Source organism: Cyprinus carpio, chromosome A8 (genome assembly GCF_018340385.1).
Source record: "Cyprinus carpio isolate SPL01 chromosome A8, ASM1834038v1, whole genome shotgun sequence".
NCBI lineage: Eukaryota > Metazoa > Chordata > Actinopteri > Cypriniformes > Cyprinidae > Cyprinus > Cyprinus carpio.
This window is the reverse complement of record NC_056579.1, coordinates 24,987,012-25,014,254: the sequence shown is the minus strand read 5'-3', so window position 1 is coordinate 25,014,254 and position 27,243 is coordinate 24,987,012. Positions and strand designations below refer to the sequence as shown.

Genomic DNA, 27,243 nt, shown 5'->3' with positions numbered 1-27,243 from the left:
ATATATATTACTTTTTTTTTTTTTAAAGGCTGTAAACAAGTGACAGAGGAACTATGGATTTAAAACAGTAATAAACAAAGAAAGGAAATCAATACAATAATTGAATTGAATTAAAAAAATATAAATAAACATCAGTCTATTTTTTTATATATATATACAAACAAGGTGAGAAAAAACAACTAGATATTATGAATAGAAAAAATATGTTAAATGCGCTACAAACATAGCAAGGCAACGACAGAAAAACAAAACAAAAAGATAATGCACAAGATTCCAACTCGCCAGCACCGTGCAATGGTTGTGAAAACACCTCTTCTGCAGCCTGAGGGCAATATCTTAATAATTTGGAAAGGACAATGAATAAAAAAGACCTGATTGGTCAGAACCTGACATTGTTTTCCAAGTGATTTCTTATGTGATGATCTGAGTCTTATGTTTGGGCTTGTTATAGAATATCTTTCATCCTCTTCTTCATTTAGTCTCCACTGGAGTATAAATGCACAAATCCTCTTTGTCAGTCTGTCAGTGATACCGTGAACAGTGTAAGGTCTTGGATTACATGCATTTCTTGTCCACTTTACACTTTTATAGCACATAGCAAGAGAAAGAAAAAAGACAAAAACAAACAAACAGGATTTTTTTTTTTTTCTGGAATGTTGAGTTAAAGGACTTAGCATAGAGATGTGTGTTATAGTTACCATGTTCATGATTTTCCCTTTTTTCTTTCTTTCTTTTTTTTTTTTAGGAAAAACCTATGAAGTTTTTTCTAAGTGTCCTAACATTGCTATTTCTTCCATTCCTGAGAGGGGAGTGAAAAGTATTTCCCAAGTAATGAGAAACATGGAATCACACTTCTCTGTAAGTCACTCGCTGTGCTTCTCTAACGAGAACATGTCAGCTTGTTTTCAGATTTCAAGATGTACTTTAGGCATTATCAAGTTACACTGATTGACCTGTTTAGTTTGTTGATATTGTGTGACTGGAGTCATCGCTCTCCGCTGCCTTCATGTACTGTGTTCTGTTGGCCAGGAGGAGGAAGTTGTTTGGAGCTGTCATGCTCAAAGTTGGCTGTTAATATCTTTGGCCATGTTGTTCGGTTAGAGCACAGATACAGAATTCCCAAATAATCTGTGAAGAACAATATGGAATACAAAGAAGGCATTACAATCCAATGAAATAATTTATATATATATATATATATATATATATATATATATATATATATATATATTTTTTTTTTTTTTTTTTTTATTCAAGGTGAAGTGTATAATATCTGTTCCATTGGTATAAACAAATGGAATGATAAAAATAATGACTATTTCCAAACAGGTTCCCCTAACATCCCCACTCTCTTCCATCTGACCCAGTGTACAGTGAACATAACTTTAAGTGGTCAACCTAAGGATGACTTACGTCTGGTTAAATCTGCGTATTACACTGGGATAAGTGCTAGGGAAAAAATACACACCTCACCTTGAAATGTTATATTACAGACACTTAATAGGTGGGTTCTATGTTCTGAACGTTGGACCCAAGGAGCAATCTGCTGTTGAACTATAGCTTATGTGAAGCATAATGTGAGGCGTTTGTGAGACACTAAGTCATTTGTAGCAATGCAAGAAAGTGATGTAACAAAGGTAAGAAGAGTTTAATTTTTTTTTGTGACCAATACTGAATGGTTTAGATCATGAACCATATCCTATCCGGACCTAGTAGAGTGTTGGCAAGATGGAGAAGTTACTGTTACTGTCAGTGATTTCACTGCTCTATTTGACTTGTCTCTGCCAAATACAGGGCAAAGCTGTGGAAAACAAAAGCAATGTTTCCCGTTTAAATTTTAACAATAGAATATATTTCGGTAACACTTTACTCACTACATTTATTAGAGTATTTATTAATGTTAGGTAATGAAGATACAGTTGTTCACTGTCAGTTCATGTTAATTCATCCATTTTAACTTCATTTAAATAAAAAACCAACCTGTCCTCCAACTAACACGCTCGTATAGGTCGTTTGTCCAAATCCCTGAAATACTACCAATCAAAGCGTATACTACAATTGCGCCCCTTTCTGCATGATTTGCGTTTCGTGTAGCTCATGTCAAGATTATTGCGTTTTATACCTTGAAATGCACATGCTATAACATGGGTCGATCCCCGAGAATGGATGTGCAACGTAAAATGTATATGCTCAAAAAATCATAATTAGCATGATTTCTGTGAGGGTTAGGTTTAGGGGGTGGGGTTAGTGTGGTCATGGTTTTTTCATCTCGATCTCACGAATAAGCCTCCTAGTAAAATATGTACGAATACTTACTGTGAGATCGGTGTAAAAAGTCCACACATTGCATTTAAATAAACGGCCGTTTTGATTGGTAATGACGTTTACGTCCTTCATGACGACAGACGCAACGCGATACTGTCATTATTTTTACGCCCGCTAGAGGCCGCTTAACGTTAAAACGTGGTCGTATAAGGTGAATGCGTGCACAAACGACCTATATGGTCGTTTTTTTTGTTGGAGGACAGGCTCGAAATAAAGTACTTCATGTTAACAGTTGCATTAACTAATGATTTTAATAATGTATGTAATGCTTAAATTAACATTAGCTAGATTAATTTTTGCTTACAAACAACAATCCTTAGGTCATGTTAACTAAAGTAGTTAACTAATGATAACTAATGAACCTACCATGCCATTTTTTTTATTATTATTTTTTTTTATGCAGTTTCATACAATACTCCATAATTTCAGGTATAAAGCATTAATGCTATATTCATTAATGTTATACAATACTACAAAGGCGCTAGCATAATCATTTAACAATAACAGGTTAATTCATTTCTTTGGCAGTTTAATAATGATTAAAAGTAGGGAAGATCAAGGTTTGTTGTAATAAGAATGAGTTTTAACATATAAGTCTGGCTTCAAAAGCGCTGCCCTGCTCTCGGTAACTGAAGCCCTGCGACTGGCAAGAGCAGCTTCAAAATCCTCAGTTCTCATTTTGCTGGACTTGTCTGCTGCTTTTGACACTGTTAATCACCAGATTCTCCTGTCCACCCTCCGAAAGATGGGCATCTCTGAACCCGCACTCCAGTGGCTTAACTCCTACCTTTCTGTTAGATCCTTCATGGTGTCTTGGAGAGGTGAAGTTTCTAAGTCACAACAACTTGCTACTGGGGTTCCTCAAGGCTCAGTACTTCGACCACTTCTCTTCTCCATCTACATGACGTCATTAGGATCTGTCATTCAGAAGCATGGCTTTTTTTCCTATCACTGCTATGCTGATGACACTCAACTCTACTTCTCATTCCAACCAGATGACCCGACGGTAGTTGCTCGCATTTCAGCCTGTCTGAGTGACATTTCTAGCTGGATGAATGACCATCACCTTCAGCTCAACCTTACTAAGACTGAACTGCTGGTGGTTCCAGCTAACCCATCGCTTCATCACAACTATTCTATACAGTTGAGTTCATCAACATCAACTCCTTCTAGGACAGCCAGAAACCTAGGAGTTGTGATGGATCATCAGTTAAGCTTCACAGACCATATTGCTACAACGACCAGGTCCTGCAGATTTGCCTTATACAACATTAGGAAGATTAGACCCTTCCTGTCAGAGCAAGCCACCCAACTTCTTGTCCAAGCTCTTGTTCTCTCCAGACTTGACTATTGTAATGCTCTCCTGGCGGGCTTTCCTGCATGTACTATCAAGCCTCTACAACTGATCCAGAATGCAGCAGCGAGGGCTGTCTTCAATGAGCCAAAAAGCTCATGTTACTCCTCTCCTCATCAGGTTACACTGGCTACCAGTAGCCGCTCGCATCAAATTCAAGGTACTGATGCTTGCCTACAAGACGACCACTGGCACGGCGCCAACATACCTAAACTCACTAGTTCAATCTTATGCGCCCCTCCAGAAGTTTGCGCTCTGCAAGTGAACGACGTCTTGTGGTGCCATCCCAAAGAGGTTCAAAATCACTCTCACTGACTTTTTCCTGGACTGCGCCCAGCTGGTGGAATGACCTCCCGATCTCAATTCGAACAGCTGAGTCTTTACTCATTTTCAAAAAACATCTAAAGACTCATCTTTTTAGCCTGCACTTAACCAACTAATACTAGTACTTACCTGTACTTTTTCTTGTCTATCATATTCAAAAAAAAAAAAAAAAAAAAAAAAAAACCTGGCTACGTGTTCTGTACTAGACTAACTGAGACTTGTCATAGCACATGTATACCGTTGTTGTTCTCTCGTTGATCTGATTGTTTCTACTGTTCTCATTTGTAAGTCGCTTTGGATAAAAGCGTCTGCTAAATGATTAAATGTAAATGTAAATGTAAGTTTAACCAATTAGAAACTGTTTGCATGTCTCTGTAGGAAACTATGAAAGATTTACAGAGCAAAAAATAAAAAATAAAAATGAAGTTGAAATTGATTTAAAAAAATAAAATATAAAAAATATAAGAAAATAAACTTTTTTTTTTTTTTCAGATAGGTGTGGAGAAGAACACTACTGGGTCTCCACTAATAGCTGTTTCTCACTGTAAATAAACACAAGAAATTTTAAAGCAAGTATTTAAAGATCTTTTCTAGCAAAGATGACATAATGGAAGGTGTCCCGTCTCTCATTGACTTTGTCACATGTGAATCTGACAGATGTAGGAAGCTATATCCATTTCTGTTCACATCATGGTCTGTCTCTTTGATATTAGCAGTGTTGAGCAAGTTACTTCCAAAATGTAATACATTGTTATTACTTATTACTGTCTTTTGAAAGTAATTAGTCACACTGCAATATTACTGTTTCTGAATTGTAATGTGTTACACTACATTTGAGTAACTTTTTAGTTACTTTCACTTTCAACCACAAACCCCAATTACATTCAGAAATTATAGCGGTAAATAAAGCTGAATGTTATAAGCCATAATTCAATACTTTGAATGAGTGTCATTGATATTACATTGTTATATGTATAGTAGAAATAAACAACCGTGACATTGAGATTACGCCGCTAAATACAGCGAACTGCAGTTGAACGCCTACACGAGAATGCTTGTTTCATTTAAACCTGTTCTCATGTCCTCAGAGCGATTACATGCTCTAGACTGCATATTGCTCCAGGTGTCTAAACACAGATGCTGCTGCAAATATGCTTAATATTTTGCTCCTGCAAACGATGCAAAACTGCTAACATCATTTTATTTTGTTATTTTTTACAATTAGCAGACCAGGCAATATACACAGCGATATGGATTAAAAGAGCATTCACTAATCCTAGATGTGGATTTCAGATGTTCTGAAACATGCTGCAACAATTGAATTTGCAAGCAGCGATGCGATGGAAGAGACACTGAAGAATGGGAATTTAAATAGACTGCTTGTTATAGGTGTCAAGACTGGATTGGTACATGTCAGGAACAGCTGACTGTCGGCTGATGCGAGCTTGACTGACGTGGCCTGCCTGAACTAACACGATGCTGAATTTCAGTCTCGCTGCCAACCCCTGGATTAAGACTACAGTATGTCATTTTTATATTTCAAAATGTCAAATTATGAAGTTACTTACTGTCTGACTTTCAGAGCAAACAGTGTTGCCACCATTGAATTATGACCCAGACCTTGAGTTTACGAAGTCTTGTGATTCCACTCCTGGTTGGATTAAAACACACACAATACAAATTCAGTTCTATAAATGCTGTAAGATGGTTTGTAAAAAGTTGCAATATCACCAACTATCAACAACAATAATGAATACTATATAGTTATGGAGAAGTTTGTTTTCATGAAATAAAATTACTCATAATGCCATGTATGTTTTTGTTTTACCTTTCATAGATTCACTCCAATGCTGTGTCAGTAGCTGGTGTGATGATTGGCTTTAGCCCACATACAATCACACCAATTTATTGGCAGATAGTGCTAGAAACCGTCTCTTCTCCATGTTGCTCGCTCTGAAACTGTTGGATTGCATGGACTGGCATTCCATCTTGAAACTATGGAGAGCAAGCCTTTGGATTTCTTTCTCTTGCTTTCTCCTGATTGTGTGCTTAATATGTCTCAGTGGAGTTTGCATGTGAGGATTTGTGTCCAAATTCAAAAACTTGTAAAGCGATCTATTTTAGATTTAATGTGTTATCTACCGCCTCATCTGACTTTGAGGAGTTCAGGCTGACCTTCGCCCTTCTTTAGCTTAGCATTTGCTGAGCATTTGCATGTAATTACTCATGGTGTAGACATGCTTAAGATAGATTGGGATGATTAAGATAGATTGGGATGAGTCTGTCCAGCCAGGGGCTCACTCCAAATTGGATGAGTGGTTGTTAGCAGGTTGTAGTGCATTTGCTCTGCAAGCCGCTGTTGCGCTTATAGGACCTCCATCGTGAGATCTCAAGGTCCTGGAACCAGGCCTTCTCTGCATGGATTACTGATTCGACTGCTTCTGTTTTCATGGCCATTTATAAGATCACTTAACAGGGATATTCAGAGATGTTGGCAATGGAAGAGACATTACTGGCTCATCTCTCACCATTGTTGGCCCTCTTACGGAAATTGAGGCCTAAGATACCTTTCAAACCCTGTAGGACTATTTCTGCTTTGATTGGTGAGTCCTATGTGGCTGCTGGTTGAGCAAGTGTGCCACTGCACACAATGTCAGTCCTGAAAGGGCACCAGCTGGAGGTCCTTAAGGAGATGGAAGATGGTTACAGTTTGACCCCTGGGGCAGTCAAAGAGCTGAGAAGCTGAGAACTCGCTTTGTGATACTAAGCACATGGCTCATGCTATTGGTCTTTCGATGGTGGGTTTGGTAGTGACCGCATGCTATCTCTGGCTAAGGATAAAACCTTCCTGCAAGATGCCTGCTAGATTCTCTGATATTTTACTTGGGCCTGGAGGGTTTGACAGGACCTCCTTTTGAGCCTCTAGAATTAGCCTTGGATGAGATTATGATTCTCAAGATGGTTCTCTTGCTGGCCCCCCCTCACTTCTCTTAAAAGACCTGCAACTGACTTTGTCAGTGAGCCCTTTTTGTTAGGATTTACTTCCCAGTCTAGTTAATGTTTTGCTGAGCCCAATACTTGCCAACCTTCCCAAGTTGGTTTCTTCTTCGCTTCACTGGCAGGCTGTTGTTTTGCAATCTTTCACTCCTCCTACTTCTGAGTTGCATGAGAAGGAGAGGTTGCATAGGCTTTGTCTTTGAAGTTTTGAGCTTTGAGAATTTGCGTTGACCGTACAAGCCAGTAGTATAAATCAGACTAGTTTCTTGTTTGCTTCAGTAGCCTTAGCAAAGGGTTTGCTCCATTAAGTGTTCGTTCACACTAAAGGAGTGTTGCTTCTTCACAAGCTTTGACTAAAGAACTATCTTTGGAAGATATCTGTGTGTGGCAGCCTGGGCGTCTCTGCACACTTTTTTATCACACTTTTATTAGCATTCCCTTAGCATTAACTACTGATGCAGCATCGAAAGGAACCTGTGAAAGTGAATATCTTATATGTATGTGATTACGTATATAACATTGATTCCCTGAGTAGAGAAGGACAGTGCTAACGCTATGTGCCAATAAATTGGTGCAATTCAATACAGGCTTCAGACAATCATTACACCAGAGGGTGTGCCCCTACTGTCAGCTACTGACACAGGGAAATAAGGTTACACATGTAACCAAGATGTTACCAATGTAACAATACCATCCAACCCTAATATTTGAAACTTTGTCATATACTTACTAGAACAACCAGATAGCTTCTCTCCCTCTCACATTCTTTCTTGAGTTGTCTTCTCTTTAAATTAAAACATAATAGGGAAACTTCATAGGTTTTTCTGGTACAAAAACATCCTCTGTCATTTTAGACTCCCTAAAATAACATGGAAACAATAAGAATAATCACTGTGAAGCTAAAAATATGCCACCTTGTTAAAATGCACTGCACTCAGTCAGCTGCTCTCTTGCTTTTTCTTTATTTCTCTGACACACACACACACACACACACACACACACACACACACACACACAGATGTTCATTTGTTGGCAACTTATTTTTTAAGCATGTTTATTCATTACATTTACAACATGGTGTAAGAATCTATAGTCTGCCCCGGCCCAGATTCCACTCCACAAAATGTTTGCTCATGCTCATTTCCATTCGGTCTTGTTTGCACTGGTGCTACTGGGAACCTCACAGAATCATCTGAAGAATTATGTCATTGACTAAAGGCTTCCTTGCAGTTATTCTCGTCATATTCAGAATTGGATTGGGCATGTACCAACTGTCTAGCTGTCCCTTCATAAAAACAACTAAATATTTGCCTCTCTGTTTCGGACCTTGAAATTCCTTTTCTCAATTTCACTATCTGTTCCTTCAAAATTATTACTTTCGTCTCACAATTTCTCAATGATATGACATAGCTGCTGACTTGAGAATTTAGCAACTTGTTTTCTGTTCTTTACTTAGTTACCTTGTTTGAGGCAAAAATAGCTTGAAGTGCATAAGCAACTTTTCCCTCTTTGTTTTCAAGCATTTTGGGAAAATTTTTGAATTGAGACATAGCCCACTCGTAGGGATCATCTGCCTTATCTATCCCATCAAAAATTCCCACTGAGCCATGCTTAGTGATGTATTTAACTATCAGCTCATCCATTTTCACAATCTTATTAAATTGTCTTCAGCAATTCAATAGGCTTTATTCCTTCACAGACTGAACATTATCTGGTTAATTTAAAATACCTGTTTGTCTAATTATTCACAGCTCCAGTGCTTTGGATGCAAATGAATAAAACAGCCACACTATGTCGGGCTTCTGAACTAAATTGTTCACTGCTTAGGACATGGCCACTCTCCGTTGGAGAGTCACGGTGCATTGGACACACTACACTATAACACACAATGAAATAATTATGTGACCACACTGCGTCGGGTCAATTCAGTTACTTTATTTAATCAGAATTAAAACAACAACTAACTCTGTTTCAATTATGTTAGAAACATACAAATCTTTTTCAGTAACTTTAGAAATAATAAGTCAAATACAACTGTTGTTTCGGCCTTTGTTTTGGCCGCGGAAGCATGGTAACAGGCCTTGTCTTGAACACACTTCATTTTCCATGAAACATTTATTCATTCTTCTTGTTTATTTAGGTAAATAATTGTCCAACAAAAAACATTAAAATTAAGATACAAATTATACCAAATGAAACTCGTTCCAAAAAAAGAAATTCAACAAACAAAACGTATGAAGTGGTCAAAATATTATGTCTGACCCACTTCCTTTCTTCCGGCATACTGCCGTCCGATTTACCACCCCTTATGACGTTTACAATGTTCTTAATTAGGAAACTGAACTAAACAAAACACAAACAAATAATATTTGAACACAATATAAAATAAAAATACACTTTCTTAAATGGCTACAACAACAACTCTGCTACCACACTACATCGGGCTGATTCAGTTCCGTTAGATTCTTAAACAGCATTTGTACAGAATAGGCTTAAGATCTCCTCCTGCTAATACTGACTAAACCAAATTCTCTTCTGTCCTTAAAATTTATTTTCTAGATTTTTTTTTTTTTTAAACGAGGGGGTTCCCTGACAAAAACAACATAGAAGAAGAAGAAGAAAAAAAAGCTTTTCTTACCTTTGCCTGCTTTTTTGGGAATTCTCTCCTGGCTGGCTCGCCAATGTAAGAAAAATTGATGAGGATGTCGAAAATCTTTATAAAGATGTTTATTGCAGCATAGCAGTGACAAAGTACCTGTAATACCTTGGGTTCAGCGGAGTCGGAATGAACCACGAATATCCTATGCTCAAACATTTTATACACTTAGAGTTTACTACCCTTAATGTAAATGAAGTTGCTCCTGTCATTACAGCTGTGGTCTGTATGTTAATTAAGTTCTGACACCCCTTTGTCTGAGATGGTTCTCAGTGTCCCACACCTGCTCCCATTCTACAATTGGTCACCATTTGCTCAGGATGTGATCATCCCAAATGGTCTACAAACAACATAACTGCTGACTTTCTTCTTTTCTATAAAAATTAAGCCATTTTGGAAAATGAGCATGATCAAACATATTGTGAAGTGGAATCTGGATCGGGGCAGACTATAGATTCATACAATGGTCATTGGTCAGGGTCCAATTACTGAAAAGCAACTGCACCCACCTTTAATTGTACTACCTCACCACAAGGAGGTGAACTTCTTGCCAAATCCAGATATGGCTGTGCAAATCACAAAAACAAAAGAAAATAAATGAAAGTAAAAGAGAAAATAGTGAGAATACCATTGGTTATAAAAAGCATTGTATCTGTAAAAATAAACATATGTGTTTTTGCAAGTTTGATTGTCCCATGTACTATTTCAACTAGTCTGTTAATAGTAACTGACCAAGTAACCACTGCTTTGCTCACCTTCTCCTAATTTGCCAGCTTGCTCTGCAGCTCCTCCAGGCAACATTTTAGAAAGCATGCTCTCTCCCTCTACACCCGACTGACCTGCAGTTGCACTGCCAATTCCACCAGGCCTTGGAGCTGATTTGGAGCCTAGAGAATTATGGAGAAGAGATTTAGGTTTAGAAAATAGAAACACTGTGAACAGACACATATGTCCCTCTGCAGTTAGGTAGAGGTAGGATGGCAAATCTGGATAGTAATCCAAGAAAATACTGAACAGGCAATTGGCCACTATTAATGCTAAAGACATTTTACATGGCAAAATTCCACAGCCAAAAAATTTAGGACTGGATGTGAGATGTGAGGCCTTTTTTCTGCAACATTTTATATTATCAAACAGTGCCATTGCCATTATAAAGAAGCAACTGAGTAGACACCACTTGAAGGATTGCCTCTTTGTGAATATTTAGTGCAACTTAAATGAAGCTCCTACAGAGAGGTAACTGGCAACTTAAGAAATTTCTATTGGTCAGCACTGCAAGTTCAAAGTTCACCAAACTTGAACCCAGCTAGAAATATATACAGAGGAATTTCTCTGCCACAGGTCAGCTTCCTCATCATGAGTATTCTTACTGACATGACTGTAATGATGACATTTGCCATACAAAAAAAAATAATTATTCCCCTCCCCATTTCGCAATATTTACTAATCATACACAAATTCTCAATACACCTTTAACTAAATATCAATACATAAAATAAAAATTATACCAAAACACAAGTCAAGTCACCTTTATTTATATAGCGCTTTATAAAATACAGATTGTGTCAAAGCAGCTTTACAGTGTTAAACAGGAAAACGTGTGCTGATAATGCAAGAGGACAAAAGAAATAGTTAGTTAATCAGTTAAAGACAGTTTATTGTTGTTTCAGTGATGTCATTTTCCAGCTCAGTGTAGTTCTCTTCAGTTAGTGTTTTGTGTCAACAATGTTGCCAGAAATTGTGTCTGCAACTAAGCAAGCAAAAGTCAACAGCGGCAAGGAACCAAAACCCTGTCAGTGACAGAAGTGGAGAAAAAAACTTTGGGAGAAACCAGGCTCAGTCAGGGGGCCAGGTCTCCTCTGGCCAGACGAAACCAGCATGGTGTGGTTTAATTCCAGGCTGCAATGCATATCAGATTGAGCAGAGGACTTGTCTGGTTCCCGTAGTCTTGTGCGGATGGCCGACGAGGTCTTCACAGGAAATCTGCCTCTAGGGTTCATCTAGTGGACATCTGATAGGTCTCTGCTAACATTCAGGGCTGTAGAGGTCTCTAGGTGATGATCCACCATCTGGTCTTGATACAGACTGGATCCGTGTGGCTATGGTGACCTCAGAATAAGAGTAAAACAGACTAATATTAGCGTAGATGCCATTATTCTTACGATGTAGTGAGTACATCGGGTGTTATGGGAAGTATTCCAGGTTCCGGTTGAACTAATTAATGCAGCCTAATAATCCTTTAACCAATTTGAATTATAGAAATGTGATAGTGTATTATGTTTATGCCAGGTTAAAGAGATGGATCTTTAATCTAGATTTAAACAGACAGATTGTGTCTGCCTCCCAAACAACGCTAGGTAAATTATTCCAGAGTTTGGGCGCTAAATAGGAAAAGGATCTGCCGCCCGCAGTTGATTTTGATATTCTAGGTATTATCAAATGACCATAGTTTTGAGATCACAGCGGTTGAAAGGACTATAATGTAAGTAAAGAAGTTCAGAAATAATTAGAATTAATAAATACCTGGGGTTGTGTTTGTTTTCTTCTAAATGAAAAGTAAGCAGATCTAACAGTATTTAAGGCTTTTCTGTATGTAGATGTACTTTCCCTACATGCAATACAAGCTGCTTTGTGGAGTATACACGAGACTAGATAATGATCCAAGTATCATCACTACGCAACATAACCCAAATTCAAAATACGCATAGCTGTGTCCCAAACTTAAGTGCATGGACTCCGAAGTGCGCATTTGAAGTGCGATTGCGTCACAGCATCACGACGTAAGCTGTCCCAAAGTCAGAATGTGCACTCCGAAGACCGCATTTGAAGTGCGAATGCGTCACTGTGGCGCGACGAAGGCTGACGAATTTCGAAAGTGACTTCAAATGCGCCCTTCATTTCCCATGAAAATGAAGTGTACATCTTATGGACACTTCGCACCCTACCATATCCCAGAATCACTCGCGTGCATATGACGAAGGTGTTTATATTCAGAGGCAGGTGAGAGTTCTGTGGAGGACTTCACATTAAAATGTAAATATTGTGTTTTCATTTACTCAAATACCTAGCGAAAGTGTTTAAAGCCAGGTTTTTTTAACATAAAGCCCACAAACAATAAGACAGCCACTATATAAGGCAATGGTCTTTGTTGTGTTTCTGTAGTGCAGTCATGCAAGAGATGTCTACAAATGTTTTAAACTAAACTTAAGCACTTCAGTATTTGTATGCATGTCCTGCTGTGTCATATTTTCTAATGTTAAGATTGCAAACCTGTCTTTTTTCATAAATGTTTCCATTTTCTTTTGTTTTAATACTATTCTGGAGAAAGTGAGCGTGTGTTTTTTGTTGTTAACAGGCATGGTTAAATTGTGAAGTGTCCTGAGACAGGTGAGGGAGCGAGTGGACAGGGAGGACATCAAACTCAAACAAATACATTCTTCATTAGCCAAGAGAAAACAGTGGTAAAAAAATGAGTACATTACAGTTTTTCCAATATATTTTTTAAATGTCATATTGTCAATGAAACAACCTAATTTCCGTAGTTTATTTTTGTGATGCAAGTTAAAAATGAAATACATAAATTGTATACATTATTCATTTTTTTGTGTGTAATTTATTCGTAAATAAGCCTGACTACTTACTGTACATTTTGTATTTTTGTTTTGCATATTCACATGTATAAATAAAAAAAAAGTGCTTATGTACATTGTTAATTTTTTTAATGTAGCTTATAATTTTTTTCACAAAACATTCTTTTATGTTTATTTGTTTGTCCTGTAAATACTTTTTTACACATTAAAACAAATTGTTCTATACATAATAGAAAGTACTTTTTACAACTATTTACAACATAGCTTCGGTTTAACATCAGAAAAACACCATCAGTTTGAGCCTAGCCATGCCTCCATGTGTTCTGGGGTCTTCAGGAGGTCAATCTCTTGGTGAATGGCCAGCACCTCCTCAGAGACTCAGAGGACAATGCGGTGACAGTGGAACGAGGCACATGTCAAACACTCTGGAGACCATCTGTACTGCTGGCAGACAGAAGAGAAACACCAGGGTCTGGATCGTGGCACACCATCCATGTTGCTGTTCACTTCCCAGTAGATCCAGCAGCACAGTCAGGGTCTCCCTGCTCAAAACAAAACCATTAAACACCTGTCCAGCGCTGGCACATTCAGCTTTATCCTACAGTACAGGGGTCTAGTCTGATTTAGGGAAAGAAGGAAAAGCGAAATTGTTTAGAGCTATGACAACGTAATTAGTACAAGAAATATTGACATACTTTAGTAAACTACTTTTAGTAACTACCAGTACCATATTGGGGAAAAACTACTACTCATATTTAAAACCTTAACTGAAGGGATAGTTCACCCAAAAATATAAATTACAAACCTGGAGCAACTGAAGGTTGAGTAAATGATTACACAATTTTCATTTTTGGCTGAACTATCCTTTAAGCAAAAGTATTATCTTGCATACTCTAATATACTTAAAGTATTGAGAGTAAAAGTAAAGGTATGTATGTAAAGGTATGTATTTTTCAAGACAAAGTATTGTCTTGAGTATTGTCTTGAAAAAAATAATTTGTCAGGATGGTTTTACATTAATAATACTGCTGCACTTCTGTGTATGTTGCAGTTTACTTCTAAATATGTTCAAGGTTATTAAATTTAAAGTTGCTGGACATTAAGCTGTACTATGCTCATTTTTTTTTTAAGTACAGTTTTATTTTTATGGTTAACTGCCTAAAAAAATATGGGTTGCAAACCTGTCTACATATGGTCAAGATAATAAACTACATAAAATTGCACCTTTGTAAGATATCAGTCAGCATTTGAACTGCTATGTGTGCATTTTGTAGTTTTTCGTATGTATCATTACATTATTCAATTAAGTTCCAAGCCAGTACCTGCATTTAAAGTTGTAATCCGACAAAGATTGCAGCAAACCAGTGTAACTTATCTGGCCTCGTTCTTGGCTAAGCCTGAGGTTCATCACCGTCTCCCCCATTATGAGTAAATCATAAAAACAAAAACGAGCAATTCTGGCTCCACCTATCCTGGCAGGACTGTCCTCTCATCATCGCACTTCTCACACCGTTGCTATGTGACAGAGCGCTAATCGGAAACACTTGGTGATAGAATTAGGAAATCCTATTAAGGCGGAGCATCTCACGCACTTTGGATGGCCCTTCATGCACTTCGGAGGCCTGTGCACACTCAACTTTGGGACACAGCTTATATGTGCTGAGAATTAGCTAATTTCTGTGACGTGAGGTGGCTAGCAGACAGTTGGTTTAGCCAGTCTGTCTGCTTCCTGACCTGGGCCCCAGTTAGTCAAGTACAAACTCTAAGAATATGTGCCATGTTTCTAGAGAGAAGAGCAGCACCACCCCAGGAGGGATGAAGGTCAGGTCTGCCCCAAAAACTTGTCCAATTGTATATGAAACCGATGTTATTCTGCGGGCAGCATTTAGACATCCAGCCATTGAGTGATGACAGTCTGCTATGTATCTCATCACCACGGGGAGGGGACCAGAGCATATTACAGTGTCTGACATCGAACTTGCAAGTTCACACACCTCTTTAATGTTATTTTTAGTGATCTCCGACTGGCGAAGTCGAACATCATTAGTGCCAACATGAATAACAGTCTTACTGAATTTACGTTTACCATTAGCCAACACATTTAAATTTGCCAAGATGTCAGGTGCTCTGGCTCCCAGTAAACATTGGACTATGGTGGCTGGTGTCTCTATTTCATGTTCTGTACAATAGAATTGCCAATAACTAGGACATTTTCCACAGGTTTCTCAGTGGGTGTGTCACGAGTAGGAGGAACCTGTTTAATGTTTTAATCGGAACGGAAGAGCTGTGTTTTGTCCCAAAACTATGCCACCTTACAATCACCCAGTCGCCCTGCAGTGGGGACTTTGCATCCGAAAACATATCTAAGGCCCTTACATTCTTACTAACCTCAACTGAAGTTTGGATGTATCTCAAACTAACAGAACGCTAAAGTGCTGCACTAGTAGTTTAGATTAAAAAGCGAACCATGTCAAATTAGTTTGATAGATAATATCAGAAATATGGTGAGTTAAGTTTGAGTTATGGTTTCTTAAGTTATATTTTAGCAGTTTAATTAAGAGAGTGATAGTAAGATAGAGATTCCAAAAGAAAAACTGAGCTACACAGAGCTACAATTGCAACCACTCAGCAGCATAGCAGACAGGTAGACCCGACCAAGAAACATGGGGCAGACTACACTTAAAATACTAAACTTAACGAGGGATAGACAGGTGAGGGGAGAGGGCCAGCAGACAGAGTCCAGGGAGGTGAGGATGGAGGGAGGAGCCAAGGAGGAAACAGAAGGACCCAGGGTGGATCAGAGAAAGGAGTCAGGGAGATAACAGGAGGGACTTGGAGCAGGAGGAGCTAGGTGGGACCCAGGCCACAGCCAACATGGCGAACCACAGAGGAGCCGACAGAGGGAGGAGCCATGGAGGAGCAATGGCTGACGACTCCAGGGTGCCAACCAACTGTGGCTGAGTAGGTGGCAGAGCAGCCAGAGGCGGAGACGGAGAGCCAATGAGCCTGGGGGATGCCAAGGATCCGGGGGGCCAGGGGGGAGCCGAGGGCTCTGGCGACCGAGGCGGAGATCCAGAGTGACTTAGCACAAATCTGGAGCTGGCGGGAGGGAGGAGCCTAACAGAGCCGGGGGGACAGAGCGACGAGATAAAACCAGAGGAGCGCAGTCCTGAGGTGCTGGTGGGTCGACACCCAACCAAGGCGGAGCCGGAGGGAAGATGGAGCCCGGTGGAGCTGGTGGAGCGATGGGTAATGGTGGAGGTGAGGGAGCTAGGAGCCAAGGTGGAGCCGCTGGGTCTACGGGCCGAGGCAGAGTCCGGGCCACAGAGGCTGGAGGTGGAGGTGAGGGATGCTCCAGCCTCAATGACGATGGAGATGGGCAGACCCGCGGGGCCCAAACCATACTGATGGTGGGCTAAGGGTGAGCAGAAGGGTTGCCAGATGACAGTGGTAGAGGTCGCAGGAGCGAGCGGACGGGTGGGTGGATATTTGTGATTCTCTGGGCTCTCGGGGCTGCCCTCTGGGTTCAAAGCCCATTCCTGGCTGGACTCAGGGACAGAGTTTCTCTCTCAGCTGGACTGGGAAACGGGAGCCAACTCTGGGCTGGACATGGGGACAGTATACGAACGAGGGCTGGATGGGACCAGCAGGGACAAAGGAGAGAGGAGTTGGGGCAAGTCGGCCTCCAGATCTGTTTTGCAGTCTATAAGGTCCACCTCCAAGTTCATTAATCCTAGATGCACTATAAGCTAACCCTCAGCTGCAGTGCAGTGGGCAGAGCTCCACTCCGCACTCTCACTGTACACGCCTTACTCCCTCGGGGTGGGCACTGTCGCCGGCTCTCACACCTGGTCTGACGGGTTGGGCTCTGCCTCCGGGGCAATCCTCCACTGGAACTGGCTCTCCTTCCTCAGTGGGCTTGGGCTTGGGCTCCGCACAGCGAGGAGATGGTGGGCTGGGCTATGGGTCGAGAGTGGAAATGGTGAGATCCTTCTCGGAACAGATGGTTAACGGGCATCCATTTCTCGCCAGTATCCACCCACTCTACCAAGGCTGGGAGATCCATTTGAGGACCATCAACCGAACCAAAAAACACTGAATAAAATGTAGAAACAAAATGGAGGAGAAACACACAACTTAACCTTTTTATTTTCTGTTGTCGGTCAGGTCTTCTGTCATGAACTGTGCTGGGAGGAACGACGGTGACGTGGATAACCGAAAAAGTATTTTAATAGATACAAAACCCAGGGTAAATCCACAGAAGGACCTGGACACATGTATACAACTTGGTAGACCCGACCAAGAAACATGGGGCAGACTACACTTAAAATGGTTGGTCTAACAAATCTATCAAAACTCTACATATTTCTGTATTTAGTGTTTAAGAATTTATAATAAATGGAAAAGGAAGGTAGACTTACTCAGACTTAATACTTATTAAAAGAGACATGTACCCTGACCAAATATCTGAGCTGACTTACTAATGTAGCCTACTGAAGATTGTGTCTCTCAGGTGAGCAAAATACCATATCTTGTCAACTATGGGGTTTTCCATTAAAGAATACTGATTTATCAGTCCTAGAAGTAATTTCAGAAACATTAACTGTGTGAATAAAATAGTATGACCACATGGCTGTCAATAATCTGACTCACATGATTCACCATGGCAGCTGTCATTGAATTGGAAGACTTTTGAGACAGGTATGCTGACATAACCAGTGCATTTATGTGACATTAGATTATTAATTTCACAAATTAAATGAGTGATTCAAAATTACCTGATCATAATATATTGTTGACATTTTCAATATTAAATCTATAACTCTGAAAAAGGTAACAAATATCCTCCTTTCTTATCAACGTTGCTTTATAACTGCTGGTTCTCTGTCAGGTTCTGCATCTTAGTGTTACTGTATTTGGTGTTGGTGAACTAGATCCGCTATGGATGCTATTGCTACTGCTGCTGCAGAGCAGGTATGGATACTCAATTAAGTAGTTTTTATCAGATTATTGATAAGTGTCTTGATTAGTGTAAAGGAAGTAAAAAGGCATTATCAATAATTTATGATCTGCTGCAATCCTTTATTTCTCCCTCTACAAGTTTTCTTAAGGAACAATGGAAGAAAGAACTAGGAGTTGTAAATTTCTGAGGAAAGGTGGCAGACAAGTTTAAAGGATATTAATGAACATTGTATTTATTCTAGATACTGCCTTGTTCAGTTTAAGTTCATTCACAGACTACATTTTTCAAAAAAGAAACTACATAGGATTTTCCATAATGTCTCACCTCTCTTTGGCAAATGTAATTCAGTAGATGCTGATTTGTCCCATAGTTTAATTTTTTGCTCAAAGATACAGACCTACTGGAATGGAATTTTTGATGCTTCAGAGATTTTAAGAGTCCAAATGCAGCCGGATCCGGTGCTTTTCATTCTGGGACTTTCTGAACGTATGCATCCATTATCAGGAGCACAACACATACTGCTTGCATACGGTTTAATTACAGCCAAGAAGTTAAAGGTGCCACAGAATGCATTGATACAATATTTAAAATTGTTCTCCAATGTCCTCAGAGTGTGTATGTGAAGGTTTATCTCAAAATACCCCACAGATAATGTTTAATAGCTTGTTGAAATTGCCACTTTTAGGGTATGAGCCAAAACACACCTTTTATGTGTATGTCCCCTTTAAATGAAAATGAGCTGGTGCTCCCGCCTCCCTTCTCAGAAGAGTGCAGAGCATACTGGGGCACACATTACACTGTGTTATGGTTTAACTGGTAGTGACTCTGTTACTGACCTCACATTGCTTCCAAATGCAATTTTTAACTACCACATTCCTATTCACGTTCATTCTGGTAGCACATTAGATTAGATTCAACTTTATTGTCATTGCACATGTAAGGTACAAGGCAACGAAATGCAGTTAGCATCTAACCAGAAGTGCAATAAGTAGTAAGTACAGGATGCACAGTGTCTACAATATGTTACAAATGTACAATTAATATACAGTACTATGGACATAATTTACAGATTTTTAAAAACCATCAGCATGAAATACAGAGAGGTGTTCTATAAACTTACTATACAGATGGATTACGTAATAAGTGTATGTACAAGCAAGCATAAACTATGAACATATGAACATCATTTACAAATGAATATGTATAAGGCGATGTGTTAAGCTGTACAAAACACTAGTCCAATGGACATTTAAAAAGTGCATAGAAAAATATTCCAGTGTGCAAATGGATCATTCAGTAATCTGGATGTACAGACAGTAGTGCAAGTAATAACAAGTGTAACTTTTTTGTTTGTTTGTTTTGTAAATTTTTTAGGTGATGAGGAGGGGTGAGGAGTGTGTAGTGGTGTGTGGTGTGTGTGTGTGTGTGGGGGGGTGGGGGTTTGCAGCTCAGTAAGGAGACAGCTGTAGGGAAAAAGCTGTTCCTGAGTCTGCTGGTCCTTGTCCGGAAGCTCCTTAAGCACCTCCCGGAGGGCAGGAGGTTAAACAGTCTATGGTCAGGGTGAAAGGAGTCCTTAAGAATGCTGCGAGCTCGACGTAGACCGCGTTTTCTCTCAATACCACTGCCCACGTATCGACAAGGACACGAAATGTGTTGGGTGGTTTCACCAACCTCTGCAGTGCCTTGCGGTCAGAAACTGAGCAGTTCCCATACCAGACTGTGATACAACTGGTCAGGATGTTCTCGATTGCACACCGGTAGAAGTTCCCCAGGATGGCTGAAGACAACTGGTTCTTCTTCAGTGTCCTGAGGAAGAAGAGGCGCCGGTGAGCCTTCTTGACCAGGCTGGAGGTGTTTGTGGTCCAGGACAGGTCCTCCGAGATGGTGGTTCCCAGGAACTTGAAGCTGGAGACACATTCAACAACCATCCCGTTAATGTGGATGGGGTCATGCATGCTTCCTTTCTTCTTCCTGAAGTCCACAATAAGCTCCGTTGTCTTACTGGTGTTAAGGAGCAAGTTGTTGTCAGCGCACCATGTGGCCAGGTGCTGTACCTCCTCCCTGTAGGCAGTCTCATCATTGTCTCTGATGAGGCCAATCACCATGGTGTCATATGCAAACTTGATGATTGAGTTGGATCCATACACAGGCTTGCAGTCGTGGGTGTAGAGTGAGTAGAGGAATGGGCTCAGCACACAGCCCTGTGGTACGCTGTGGTGGAGCAGGTGTGGCCTGACCTAACATGCTGAGGTCTGTTGGTCAGAAAGTCCATAATCCAGTTGCAGAGGGAGGTGTTAATGTCCAGGTCTCCAAAACAAACGGTCAGCTTGGAGGGAATGACAGTGTTAAATGCTGAGCTTAAGTCAACAAACAACATCTGTACATATGTGTTGTTATAGTCCAAGTGTGTGAGTACAGAGTGCAGCACTGTGCATACTGCATCCTCTGTGCTCCTATTGCTACGGTAGGCAAATTGGTGTGGGTCCAGTGTGGGTGGGAGGCAGTTCTTGAGGTGTGCTAGGACCAGTCACTCAAAGCACTTCATAACAAGGTGTGAGTGCTATGGGGTGGTAGTCATTCAGGAAATTTCGGTGAGGAGTGTTTCGGCACTTGCACAATGGATGTGGACTTAAAGCATGTTGGCACAGTTGCTTGGGTGAGGGACAGATTGAAAATGTCTGTGAAGACCCCTACAAGCTGCTCTGCACATGCCCTAAGCACACGTCCAGGAGTGCCATCGGGCCAGCAGCCTTGCGTGCGTTGATCCAGCTCAATGCAGTGTAGACATCTGTGGAGGTGAGTTTGAGAGGTTGGTGGTCTGCTGAGAGTGTGATCTTGGTGGCCGTCTCCTTGCTGTCACTGTCGTAGCGAGCATAAAAGTCATTTAGCTTGTTAAGGAAGGAGACGAAGGCAGTTGACACATGAAGGCAGCATTAGTGAAAACAGGCAGAGACAATGGTAGCTTTAGCAACATTAGCCTAACAGAGAGCCAAGAAGCTCTTTTGGAAAACAAAATATGATACGTGATGCTTACTTTGTCTGGAGTCTGGACGTTTGCACACAAAGCACTGGTATGGATCCCTCTTTCAGAAGCAATCTTTGCACAACTCCAGCGCTGAACTGACCCTTGTTTGTGAGGCAGTCCAGCATAAAATGTTAGCACAAATGTATAAGACTTTTCTGTTTTTTTTTCCGGGACATTTCCTTTGAAAATGAAATGTAACCACAGTGTCCTCAGCAGTCTATGGAGACTCCTATGTTCCTTGGTGCATCCCAACACGACACTTTTAATGACCCTTTGGAGCTGGCATTGTACAGTCCCTCCAGGATTTCACAATTTTTTTTATTTATTTTTTGTTATTTTTGTGATCAAAATTACTCATTTTGCTGTGGCTTTTCTCAAAATTTGCAATGATATTTGCAGCATTTCTTTTTGTTTTGCAGTGAAAATATACCACAGACAACATTCTTCTAACACCGTTATGACTTTTCTGATTTCAAGAACCACTGTAGGTCTCCAGACTAAGGTTTGATGACATCAGCACTAGTGCCATTAAGTTCTACAGAAGGTGGCACCAGCACCTGACAGTGAAGCACTCATCCTAATCACACATGTACATCTTGGAGACATCTAATGTCTGCATTTACATATGCAAGATGTATTTTTAAGAGTGCTTGTTCATCTGCAGTACGTCTCTAAGATGTTTCCTGTCAGATGTCAAATAGACATTTATTAGAATGCATGTAAAACTGCTTCTGAGACATTTATCAGAGTACACAGCAGATGATTCCCAGATCTTTAGCAGACGTCTTACAGATGTAATAAATATATTACATCTGATAAAATGTACTTTTATTACTGTCATTCATAATGTCTAAATATAATTTAATGAATACAAAAATATATAGGCTATATTAGAGAGTGGAAATGGCCTATAAGTACTTCTCTGCAGCCATCTAGTATTGGTCATTTAATATCTTTTTTTATTTTTTAAATAAGTGTGCTTTCCTACATTATAAAACTTTTAGTTTTTATACATGGGGGAAACCTATTAAGGATGAACAAATATCGTCACATTAAAAATACCTTTCAAATTCGGTAATACTTAAAGCATTGAAGTGCTGGGAAAAGTTGTGTGAAGCATTTAAAATCACTTGAAAACATTACACCATTTCTGCCACAAGTTGTTCCTGTGGTTTTACTGTTAAATCAATGGTGAACGGTGGTGGAGATTTGTGTTTATTGAACAATGTTTTTCCTGGTTTCCACATCAGTGGTGTTTGTTCTGATATCAGCTTTAACATAATTCTTTGCTGAATTTTAATGCTTCTCACAAGATTTCACAGAGATGTAATTGATTCTGTGGGGAATTCTACTGCTTTCTTCACACTGTATCTCCCAGCGCTGTGTATAACGGTGTTGCGTGATCAAGATCAGCGCGCGGCTCCGGCTCGAGCAGATAAATGGTCTGCGTAGCCCGAACTAGTAGCGCGGATTCGTTTCCGCTTTCAGTTTGTTTATCCAATGATGAGAACATGATGAGAACGCAAGGCCTTTCTATGACTGAATGCGCATTGCAATGACGTCACGGGACGCTTCTAAGCCCAAATTCTGCAGAAAATTTGTGGCAATTCCGAAAATTTGCGATCTTTTGTGAAAACAGCGGAGTTTGCTTGATTTTGCGATAAATTCAGCGATCGCAAAATCGTGAAATCCTGGAGGGGCTGATTGTACCTCCAGCAGCTACAGCAAGAAAACATAAATGGTGGACGCTGCTTCTCACTCAGGGCTGTGTATAACGCAGAGAGCGTCACAAATGGGTGGGACTTTCACCGAGTATGACGTCATAGTCTGGAACTGCACATTTGGAAATTCTTTTTATGATTTTTTTGGATTATAAAACAATGAGTGAGTGGATTTTTACCATAATAGGCTGGTTGTTTTCACACACTGCGGCCACACAACTGTGTTCAATCACCTTATAAAAGTGTTTTTTTGCATTCTATGGCACCTTTAATATTGTCGTTCTGGAAAAAAAAGGAGGTTCCTACTGTCAAATTATGGCTTGGAGAGATGATTTCTACTTTACATTTGGAACGAATTAGATACTGTTTGACAAAATCTGGCACCCTTTTCTCTGTTATCTTGATGGAAACCCTATGGACTAATGCATCATTTGTTAATGTAATGTTTTAATATTTCTGCATCATACTTTGCAATTTAATGTAAACAGGTCTGGTAAGGGATGGTTTGTGATTATATTTTGACTGTAATCTTTGTACAGGTAAAAGAGGCAAAAATGTAAGATTGCAAATCCATCTTCAAAATCATTGTCTTTAAATAAAAACTTATTTGACAAAAAAAAAAAAGAAAAAAAAAGGAGTTTTTTTTATCAGAAATGTTACTTTTTTGAGTAGTTTAAAATTGTGTACTTTTACTCGAGTACATTTTAAGTGATGCTTGTTTTATTTTTATTTTATTTATTTATTTATTTTGTGAAAAAGAGTGTTGGGTACACTCTAAAATGCTTGGAAATATGAAAAAACAGCTCACCATGGCTTATTGTATTGAAATTGGAGGAACAGATTTAGTATGCACCGAAATGGATCTAACACCTCAGAAAGGCAGAACAGAATTCTGGTTCCATGGCAACCAGTGCTGATAACACTGTTTTTATTGCCCAAAGGAATGCGGGCAGAGCAATTCTCACTCATTTTCCTCATAGGCAAGACACATAATGCCCAGAGAAATGGATTGTTCTCTAATTAATTCATAGACAAGACTTTCTTTAAATGAACACGCATATCCTCAAGTCCTTTTTGTTTATTAGTACTGTTCTTGTATATTGTATTTTGGTTTGTATACTGTTTTATGCATGTGTTATGATAGATCACTAGTTAATATAACCTCACCTATACCATGTTTGGTATCTATGAGTTCGTATTTTCATGATCTAAATGACAGTGTATATTACATGTTGATACCTATGCAACACATTAGTATTATAAGAATCTTGAAGATTCTTCTCATGCGAAACACCATGGTAGAGACAAAGGATCGTAAAATTTCCCTCCAAAGTTACAACCCTGTAATGATACTTTTACCTGAGTATATTTATATTTTACTCTTTCCACCAAACTTGCTACAATAGATACACAGACATGCTGCTGTGAACGTGTAAGATATGCTGCAGCTGCATGAATAGACATACCGCTCTCTCTAAAAAAAAAAGAAACCACTCCAATTTTTTCTTAAATAAGCATCTCTACTTGTATGGCAGTCATTCCATTCCAGTGTCTGTTGAATGCCAATACAGGCACACCCCAATTCTGTTTAATGAAGTACTGATTAGGTGATCACCTCAACCAAATCTTATTTAATGAGTAAAAGTATAAAAACCAATGCTGTGGTCATCACTATCCCCTTGCAATAGGACCAGCTTAATGGCAAAAACAGTGCTAGAGTGCCTCAAAAGTAACTGAAATCAAATAATAACTATTGACCATGCCAGTTGAAAGAAAATTTTTGATTGAGGAAAATAAGGGTTCAATTCTGGCTTTACTGGCAGAGGGATACAGTGCGTGCCAGGTTGCTTCCTTCCACACAAGGTCAAGCAGCAGACATTGGGGACAAGCTACAGACCGGCAAATGGCGAAAATGACTTTCCACTGACCGGGATGACTGCCAATTCTTGCGAATGTCACTCAACAACTATAGGATGACATCAAGTGACCTACAAAAAAAAAGGCAAACAGCAGCTGGGGCGAAAAGCATGGCAAGAATGGTTCGAAACAGGCTCCTAGGGGCAGGGTTGAAGTCGTTCAAAGAATTGAAAAAAGTCCTTCATTAATGAGAAGCAAAGGACAGCCATGCTGAGGTTTGCAAAAGTTTCATCACCTTCACTGATGAGTTAAATTGTCAGCTTTTCCCAACACTTGGTTGTCTAATGGTTAGATGGAGACTGGAGAGGCCTACCTGACACAGAAGCTATATTTCCATCACACTGTTGTTATGCTCATTTTGAAGTATCACATCAGAAACAAGTGATGGAAACAAACCAAAAAATCCCTTATTTTACGCTCACTTGAAGTGGTTTCTGACTTGTGCGAAAAAGAGTTAATACGAATAATAGGAGAAGGAAATACATTTGCCAAATAAATTCTACTACTTGTCTGCTTGATCCTGTTCCATCTCATCTCCTTCAAGTCATTTCTCCTGCAGTTGTACCTGCACTCGCTCACATCAACACACCCCTTCACACTGGTGTTTTTCTCTCAGCATTTAGACAGGCTCATATTACCCCTCTATTTAAACACTGTGGTGAAAATCAAGTTTTTTAATGTTATTTATTTGTCTATGTGGTGTTTTTAATATGCTTTTAGACAAACCATGTGCCAATCCATTTACCAACTACATTGAAGAGTATTTTCTCCTTAAAACTGTAGTTTACCAATGGCAGTCACAGAAAAGCAGTTTGAAACAGCCTTTGTTTTGCTACATCACAAAATTCAATAACCAGTCGTGCATCAAGGGATCCTATCTTTAGCATATTAACAGTGCTGCAAAGCAGAGGGTCTAGTGAGAAGGCAGCCAGGTTAATCCAGTAACAGTTATATTTTTCTGTAGAATTTTTGCTACCTGTTAATATTTCCCCCTATATTCACGATGTCATGTACTGTTGGCTCTTATTTATTTGTATGTAGAACCACTAACTTGAATTATAACTTGTAGCAGCAGTGTAAAATAGCCAAGAGTCAGACTCACCTCTCCCGCATTGACAACCGCACATCACAGGCGTGAAGAATTAATATCTAGCACATAGAGAGATTTGTGAGTGCACAGGACACAGTTTGAGTGAGAGGAGAGACACGTTTTAAGTGCACACACTCTCTCCGGGCGAGAGCAGCGTGTATCTGAGCGCGTGCGTGTGGTTTTGTACAAGAGCAAAGGAAATCTGCGTGTGAGCGGAGAGATTCACGCTCACGCATTATATTATGGTGCATTTGCGCTACAATAATGCGCTTTTAACATTTGTCATTAAAATAACGCCATACTCCAAGAGCGATGCATCTGCAGCAGTCATGCAGCTACCGTTTCCGTACAGAGTCCATTTCTGCTGTGCTGCAGTGCACACGCTGAATTAAAGTGACAGCAAATGTTTCACGTTAAAAAGTGAACATGGCCATGGAAATTTAGTAATTACACAATAAATGCATATAATTAATGTCTACTGTTTCACAGTCAACACATGGTTTTTGGCTAGATTTAAAACAAGGAAAAGTGCACTTTTAGATAAGGCAATAATAGATGGAACTCGTAGAGGTTTAAACGTGAATATGTCTATGAAAGATTGTATTACTGTACTGTGATAAAATAAAATCACAATGCGGAAAAGCATTTTCAGAAACAACGTTTGGACTGGAAATCAAAATAATGGATAAATGTTGTGTTTGTGGTAAACAGCCGCGGATCAGGAGCGGACTGCAAACGCATCCTGTGCGAAAGCAAAATGAGTCCATGCTGCTTCTGCACCGCATACACATACTGTATATGCACTGCAGGAGGAGTACGTGTGAACCTGGCCCAACAAATCTATTTCAACATCTGAGGCACCGCTACAATGAGCTTTATGACCAATGCATGGCAGCAAAAAAAAAAAAAAAAAAATGTCTAGACATTTTGTCGCACCTTTACTTAGTGATTATTTTGACATATGTCCGTTCTAGAGACATTTTACAACTTTTTGATAAAGCTCTAATTGGTTTTCTTTTGGAAATATGTTTCAAATTCACATTGAATGCATTTATGACTGTAAAACATGTCTGTGTGTGTCAAAATTGTGATTAAAATTGAAATCGCAAAATTGATCAAAGAAATCGTGATAGGTTTTTTTTGTCCATATCGCACAGCCCTAGCTTATAGTAAATGAGGGTGTAGAGTTGCATTCAAGCTATTTTAAGGCATGAGAAAACTTTAACAAGAAAAAACATTAAAATATGACATTTTGATGATCAAAGATGAGTTTTAAAGGAT

At 39.5% G+C, this 27,243-nt stretch overlaps 1 protein-coding gene across 6 annotated transcripts in view; it reads right to left on the bottom strand.

Moving 5' to 3' along the window:
* Nucleotides 1-3: 3 nt before the first annotated feature.
* The window catches only part of LOC109070715 (protein bassoon-like), a 120,617-nt gene continuing 93,377 nt past the window's right edge, over nucleotides 4-27,243 (bottom strand). For 5 of the 6 annotated variants that reach the window (XM_042762921.1, XM_042762923.1, XM_042762928.1 and 2 more), the window contains 5 exons: nucleotides 10,412-10,543; nucleotides 10,166-10,222; nucleotides 7,731-7,859; nucleotides 5,572-5,654; nucleotides 4-1,128 (listed from right to left, as the gene is read on the bottom strand). In XM_042762921.1, the coding sequence (XP_042618855.1) occupies nucleotides 10,182-10,222; nucleotides 10,412-10,543 (173 nt within the window). In that variant the 3' untranslated portion in view covers nucleotides 4-1,128; nucleotides 5,572-5,654; nucleotides 7,731-7,859; nucleotides 10,166-10,181. The remainder of the gene's footprint in view (nucleotides 1,129-5,571; nucleotides 5,655-7,730; nucleotides 7,860-10,165; nucleotides 10,223-10,411; nucleotides 10,544-27,243) is intronic. The other variant, XM_042762922.1, reaches the window with a different exon arrangement.